General features: G+C 36.8%; 1 protein-coding gene across 1 annotated transcript; it reads right to left on the minus strand.

Moving 5' to 3' along the window:
- Positions 1 to 2,446: 2,446 nt before the first annotated feature.
- Positions 2,447 to 3,481, minus strand: LOC114213539 (olfactory receptor 13C3). The gene has a single exon (XM_028108780.1). The coding sequence runs from the start codon at positions 3,449 to 3,451 to the stop codon at positions 2,447 to 2,449; it is 1,005 nt and encodes a 334-aa protein (XP_027964581.1). The 5' UTR covers positions 3,452 to 3,481.
- Between the last annotated feature and the right edge of the window lie 4,711 nt (positions 3,482 to 8,192).

Here is an 8,192-nt window from a genome sequence, read left to right on the forward strand (position 1 = left end):
AACATATTGGGGGAAACTCTTCTAATGGTATTTAGGGTGGGTAATACCTTTCTGAGAGTAATTTAGCTAGAAATTAGAAAAAGTTCATATCATCTGCCCTTTGAACTTCACCTCTTAAAATGTATCCTTTGAAACCATAGGTATTGTACATCAAAACACAAAACTAAAACAAACTTTAACCTTAACTGTTCATAGTACATTAAAGTGATAAATCAAAGTAAAAACATGATAAATTTATAACTCCTAATGTCTAGGAGAAATATTGAAAATGATATCTTTGGGAGATGGCTATATAGACAACATTTTTTACTTTTTTTTATTTTGGAGAGAGTGCGCATACGTGTGCATGTGTGTGCATGCACACTCGAGGGGAGGAGGAGGGAGAGGGGAAAGAGGAGCAGTCTCCCCACTGAGCGCAGAGCCTGACCTGGGGCTCAATCTCACAACCCTGAGATCGTGACCTGAGCTGAAATCAAGAGTCGGAGGCTTAACCGACAGAGCCATCCAGGCACCCCTTTAAACATCTTAAAATAATTTTTTAATTTAAAAATATTTATTAATCAGGAAACAATACACCTAGCAATCTCATGGAAATTTTCTGATTTTCCACAGAGGGCAACTTTATCATCGAATCTATTACCCTTCTGATCACTGATAGACATGATCATTCTTGTTTATATCAAAGCCCTATTGAACCCACTTTTATGCACCTATGGAATATTTTATTAGGTGAAGGGTTCAACTTGATATAAGCTTGTATATAAGATGCTAACATTCTCGATATTATGTGGGAAACAAAAATTAAAGTGCTAAGGAGTTGGTTTAAACAATATAAATAACATTTTTACATGCCTAAAACCTTGTTGTCGCATATCTAAAATTAAAGAGAATTAAACAAGGGTCAGATACAAATGCAGGGCTTCTAGCGGGGAGGGAGGAGGGGAGAAGTGCCAGAAATTGAAAGGCCATTACCCACAGAGTCTAGGGCATGCCTTTCTGAATAGAACCAAAAGCAACTAATGTGATCCAACCCAGAAGAGAGAGCAGCAGCTGGAGGTTTTCTGCAGTGACAACACTTCATTCCTGGTGGGGCAGTGGCAGAACAGCAGAATTCAGCAACCAGATCATTTAGGTAGAAACTTAGATCAACCCAAGGCAGTGGACTGGCAAAGATGGAAGCCTCTGCCTAGGAGATACGGAGTTATAGTGTCGTTTCAAAACAAAATAAGAAAGAGGAATATTAAGTAGGAAATAAAGCCAAAGCCCAGCTATCATAGTGGGCTAAGAGATGGCAGAAAAGATAGATGATGTGGCCCAAAGATACCCTGTGCTCAGCAATGGCCTTCTAGACAAGGAATCAATAGAAAAAGAAAAAATGAGTTTCACTGCATTGGAAAATGTAAGACCTGATTTTATTTTCCCAGTCATTGTTTTTACCACTCCTTCTGAGCCTGTAAGAACACCTCAGGCAGGTTTGAAACGTTTCTGTTTTATTTGGCAGAGAATACTCACCTTCCTCCCCCTTCTAGACTAACTCCTCCGCCAGCCTGCAGCCTCGAGAACTCCGCAGGCCTCCACTCATCAGGCTAGAAGCCAGGCTGTCTTTGTAGGAATCCAAGACCTTAAAGGGCTCTTTGGCAGCACCCACTCACTTAACTTAAGTTGGAAAAAACAATTTTCCATTCTTCCTCAGGGACTATAGAGAAAGGTCTCCCACCACCCACTGCGTACTCCCCATAAGGTAGAAAATCCCTTGATTATTTCTTCCCTGGGCCTGATCTTCTCTTTATATAGGTATAGGGGGAAAGCCAAAGACAGTATGATTTATATTAACAGAGTGACTTTTAGGAGGAGATTTTAGCTCTCAAAATTATTAGCTTATGGTAAAAGAGGTGCTCAGTAGTAACTTTTAGTCCTCAATGTGGAGTCTTAGCTTCAATTCTGAAATTCTAGGACACTGGAGTAGCACTATGCTAGATGCTTTCTCCAATTTATTGAAACTTTAAAGGACACTGAAACCAAATTTTATGTAATTCCTTATTACAAGTAAGGTAATTATTGCTTACAAAGAATAGTCTATCCAATGTCATTGAGGTAGTTTGTGAAATGGCAGATTTTGTACTCTTGCCTATTTCCAAAGCTATGTGTGATTGTTTTCTATTATGTTTCCACACAGGACACCAGAAACACTCATTTCAGATATCACCAAGGATGAGATTCTAATGGATTCACCATGCTTGTAAGCTCTAGACCAGGACATTTTGGAAACTGAGTTGAAAGTGAACTACAGTTCTCAGAAATTCGGCTGAGTAGGACTAGGGAAGGGGAAGAATAAAAATATCTCTCCTTAACCATAGTTTCTCCAAATAAGGTTTTTATTAATTGACCTATGAGTCCATCTTCATGCCTATTACACAAAGACCCGCATTTTCTGTATAGGAAATACTTACTGAATAGGTTTTCGGTTCAGAAGATATTTTACAGCAGCTTTTACATCCTTATTCCTCAAGCTATAGATTATAGGATTTAGCATGGGGGTCACTACCCCATAAAACAGGGAAATGAGTTTGTCTGAAGTTTGAAACTTGTCTTCCCCATGCAATTCTTGAGACTTGGGCTTGGCATACATGAAGAAGATGGTACCATAAAATATGATCACCACAGTCAGATGCGCAGAGCAGGTGGAAAAGGCTTTGCGTCTCCCTGTGGCTGAGTTCATTCTCAAGATGGTGTAGAGGATGAACACATAGGAGAAAAAAATGACCAGCAGTGGAAGAACCAGGAATGCCATATTTGATATCACCATGGTGATAATATTGAGGGATATGTCAGCACAAGCTAGCTTAAGGACAGCTAATATTTCACATGTGAAATGATGGATAATATTATTCCCACAGAAAGGCAATCGCATGGCAAGAGATGTTTGCACAATTGAGTTGATTCCACCAGAGAGCCATGACACAGAAGCCATCAGTACATACACCACCTTGCTCATGATGACAGGGTATCTCAGAGGGCTACAGATGGCTACATAGCGATCAAAAGCCATCATGCCAAGGAGCAAACACTCTGTTGAGCCCATTGCAAAGCCAAAGAACATCTGTACTGCACATCCAGAGAAGGAAATGTTCCTTTTCTTTGAAATTAAGCTCACCAAAGTTGAGGGAACAGAGGAGGATGTATAGCAGATGTCCAGGAAAGAGAGGTTGCCCAGGAAGAAGTACATGGGGGTGTGAAGACGGGAATCAAAGGTGCTTGCTATGATCAGAACACCGTTGCCAGTTAAAATCAGTAGATACATTATTAGAATTAGGACAAAGTAAATGATCTCAAGTTTTGGGTAACCAGAGAGTCCCAGAAGAAGAAATTCTGATGCAAACGTCCGATTAATTTTATCCATGTCATCTGCTTTCAGGATGTCAAGTGAAGATCTGATATAAAATATATTCATTGCCAAGAAACAAATGTTACAAATTACCTGAACAATTCATTTTTTTAGATGGTGTTATAAGGAGTGTTTGCTTGAAGCTCTGACATCCAGTCATCTTCAACAATGTGTGTAACTAGGAATCAGTGAAATTGGAAATGACAGAAGTGCTGATGCCCACTGCTAATATGCGAAGCTCTACCTATGATCAGACAAACATACAGAAGTAACCTACCCTGCTGTTGACATGTTCCTGTGTTAAGGTTTCTAAACTCCTGACTAATTACCAACTATGAGCCTGACTTCCTCTGCCCCAGAAAGCAAGCAGTGGAGATGGCCAAGTCTACTCAACAAGGACTAGAAATGGGATTCAGCAATGACACCATGGTCACCATTTCACGGGAACTTGGTATATATCTCTTTCTATGCCTGACACTATATACCTTATGTTAGTCAGTTAATTGTGCATTTTATAGACATTTAATAATAATATATCAAAGAGCATAAAATAAAATTTAATGTCTGTTTAAATATAGTTAGTTGTTGATCTCATACTCCAGCCCCCTCTTAGTATCTTATGTGACTGTTCCTAGGACAAGATCACTGCATGAATGTTACAATCTTTGGAGAACATTACATAGTCTCTAATTTATTTTATTCTGTAGCTTCACAGTGTATCTTGACTTGTTAAAGTCAATCTAAGAAAATAGTAATAAGGTTTAAATATTTTAAATAATTATATATGTGAATGTATATGCATCACTTTATGCTTTACAAAATATAATCATTCTTTATATTAGCCCCATTTTTTCCAAATATAAAAGATGGAGCTTGTTCAAAGTTAACCAGACAGGAAATAATAAAGTGGAGCTCAAGGCTCAAATCAAGTCTAGTTCATAGGGGTGCCTGGTTAGTTCAGTAGGTAGAGCATGTGACTTTTTATCTTGGGGTCGTGAGTTCAGGCCCCATGTTGGACATAGAGATTCTTTAAAAAAAAAATCTAGCTCATAGCTTTACTGGTTTTCATATACATATGAATCAACTGGGTATCTTGAAAAATTTTAGATTCTGCTTTAGAGTTCAGGGCACATCCTGAGATTCTCCATTTCTCATAAGTGGACAGGTGGTACTTATGCTAAGGTCTTGAAAGCACTTGAGTAGCAAGGGTTTAATCTACACTGAATTGACAGAGTATCCAGATTTTTCTGATCTAAACTGATTTTCTCTTCCTTATTATGGAATGGAATGCCAATCTGGAAAATAAGAACATACTTTTGTGTTTTACAGAAAGCTCCAAATTCATATCATGTTGTTATAGACTCTTAAGAAAAAATATTATTAAAAGACACATTTTTTAAAAAAAAAAGCAGTTTAAACTCATGCCAGACTACTACAATAGTTTTAGAATATTACTGATAGCCTACCTTAAACTTCTTCATATTCCAAGCACAGTAAGGATAAACTAAAGAATAATGTAAAGTGTCTGCCATTACAAAGCTCACAATTCAGTTAGGGATATAGGAAAAATACACATGAAAACATATCATAAATATAATTACATTATGTAGTTTGAGTGAAAATTATCAATTTTCCCATAAGGAAGAAGCTTATGAGAAATAAATCATGCAAAGGAGAACTTGGGAAGTGTTTCAGACTTGGGTCAGATCTGGAAGCATAGGAAGAATTAGAAAGTTTTGTAAGAAAAGAGGAGAAGTGGGGTAGCCCAAAAGTGAGAAGTTGAGCCAAAGTCAGGAGTAAACAGAGCACATCCTTTTTGGACAAGGGAGTTTCTGTGGAGGGGTGGTGGTGAGCACGTCTGAAAAGGAAAGCATAGTAGTACACAGAGAGCCTCTAAGCTTGGGCAGAGAATTTGGCATTTCTTTTGGTAAGGAAGTGGTCCATCATTACAAAGCACAGAGCATGGGTTGAGGGTTTAGACCCTGTGGTATTAGTACTCTCCAAAAATTGCCATCATACTATGATTTTATGAGAATTTTTAATCAGAAATGTAACACAAGGAATTAAGGTATGTATATTAATGGGGTTGTCACTAATTAGTGACTAGGTGTGAAAATTGATCTTTCCAAAATCACCACCAGATTTAACATTGGGCAAAATCACAAATTTAGGCTTCCCGTGAGCTAACAGTTTTGAGAATTTCAGCAGAGCCACACTTCCCCCATTCTACCACTTTGTTTATCACGGGACAGTAGTTGGGAAAATTACTGTAGAACAGGTATTACTTAGAGCCAGAAAGCCAACTTGACGAAAGGATTCTCAGTAAAGGAAAATTTTAGTTAAGAATACACAATAGAAATATTTCAACTCTGAAGAGAAAGACAACAATGGAATATAAAAATCTCAATTTTAGGGTGTCTGGATGGCTCAATTGGTTAAGTGTCTGCCTTCAGCTCAGATAATGATCTCCAGGTCCTAGGATCAAGCCCCACAATCCCTCTCCCTCTGCCTGCCACTTCCCCTTCTTGTGCGTGCGCTCTCTGTCAAATAAATAAATAAATAAATAAAATCTTTAAAAATTTAAAAAATAAATAAAAATCTCAATTTTAGAGTTGAACAAATAGCCACAAAGAGATTGTTAATTTTTATTTTTTTCAGCTTAAGTCCAGAACTTCCTTTAAAGGGGAGGGAAGGAAGGTGGGAGGGAGGGAGGAAGATAGATCTTCATTATATTTACATAGCCAACTCTTATTTCAGGACCCTATGTGCCTTGAAATTGGTTCAGTTGGAATAAAGAGCAGAGAAAAGATCCAAAGCCCATTATCTTTACATTACTAATATGTCTAACCGGTATCATTAAAATTGTATAGAAATTATCAACAGAAGGGAAAGCTCTATAGAAATATTGGGGTCACAAAAACAAATTGACTGCATTCATTCAACAGTGCCCAGAGGGAAGGGGCAATTATTCTACAATTATTCTACACTACTTCTTATAATAAATCAATATTCTCCCCAGTTGAGAAATTGGTCAGAGGATGCATTGGATAAGGGACATGAGCACTCTAATAAACCTAGTCACTAATGCAAAAAGAACACAGCAAGACACTGACTACTTAGGCTACATGGGGATGTTCCAGGTAGGACCCAAAGGTCCAGGCCTTTCCCACCTAGGCAGGAACCCCTCACTAATTCAAACCCTTCTTGAGCCAGACTTGTCTTGCTACTTCTGCTCCCAGCTCTCTTCAAACTGGTTATCTTGTTATATTGTCAGATAACAAGAGACACAGGAGAAGTAGCTTGTCTGTCTGGCTCATCCCTCTAACAGGTAAGCCTAACACAGTGGTTGCACATAATAGATGGGGGGTTTGACTGAATAAATAAAGGCTGACTTTCTAAACTCTTAAGCAATTAGCCTATGTAGTATTTGTGGCTTAATGATCAGGAAAACCAATATGTCATATTTAATTTGCAGCAGGTTTTAATTTTTTTTAAAGTATCTTTCAGGCAGTACTAACAAGCTGCCATCTTATACAGATAATTAGCAGTTTATGCACTGTAAGTATAGAGGATCACCTAATACTCATTGGAATATATATATATGACATGGGTTTAGCATGGGGGAAACGTGCCTCAGACTAAAATAAAAGTCTTTGGTTTGAGGTTCTATGCTCCTAATTTATAGCCTCAGTCTTCTCATTTGTTAAATAGTGATAAAAATATCTGCTCTACTTTCCTTGCAAGGATATTGTCAGGAAATGAGATAGCATAAGGAAATTGTTTTAAGTATTAAGAGACATTATACAAATAATAATGAAATACTATCAATAATAATGATTCAGAGCTGTATTTTGATAATAATAAACTGGTATCTGTATTTTACCAGATTATTAACATTACAAATTCATATTAATAATAGCTTTAACTATAGATTGAAAAGGTACAGTGTCATGGTATTCAAGACTCACCTGTATAATGATAAAATTATTTCTACATCCTAGAGGACCCAGTTACTTTCTTCTTAGCATTCATGACAGCATTCTGAAATAAGGTCAAGTTCAACAAACAATGCCAGATTCCACAGATGTGGAAGAGTAAATATTTGTTATGCAACAGTTGTTGTAATTGTTCCCCAATTCCCAAAGCAATTTAAAGTTGGAATGAGAGATCTATGGAATGGAGAAACTTCTTGGTGTGCTAGGGACAGAGTCCCACAGACCCAATTAAGAGTGGTGCTAGGAATAAATTATGATTGAACCACAGCCCAAAAATGAAATGACATTCTCCTACTCGTGTAACTTTTGGAAATAGGGGCAAATACTCACAAAACTAACCTTATGAAATATGAATTTTTTAGTTCAAAATATGCTTACCAATGTAGAGTTAATTCAATGTAATAAATTAGTAGTTCAAATGATAATTACCAAAATGAAATACTAGAGTCGAAAAGCCATCTAGATATTATAAATGAAATAAAACAGATATTTTCTGTGAGTTAAGAGTATTGTCATTTAACTTGATTGCTTACTTTATATGCATTCTTTTGGATAAGTTAATTTCATGCAGGATGCCACTGCTAAACTTTTTTGGAATTAAAAGAAATACACATAAAAATACAAATAAATAAATCCACAGGACAAAGGTGAATTCATATTTAAGGCCACAAAAGTAAAAAAAAAAAAAGTCTAGAATGGATAGATTGGGGCATGAATTTTGATAGGTAGATAACATATTAATGAAGTAAAATGTTTTAGGAAAATCTATTGACCTATATTGTAGATATGAACATTGAGTTTCAGTAGTTATC

The sequence above is a fragment of the Eumetopias jubatus genome, unplaced genomic scaffold, assembly GCF_037043125.1.
Source record: "Eumetopias jubatus isolate StellerSeaLion01/CBP00866 unplaced genomic scaffold, mEumJub1_p1.0 scaffold_15, whole genome shotgun sequence".
Classification (NCBI taxonomy): domain Eukaryota; kingdom Metazoa; phylum Chordata; class Mammalia; order Carnivora; family Otariidae; genus Eumetopias; species Eumetopias jubatus.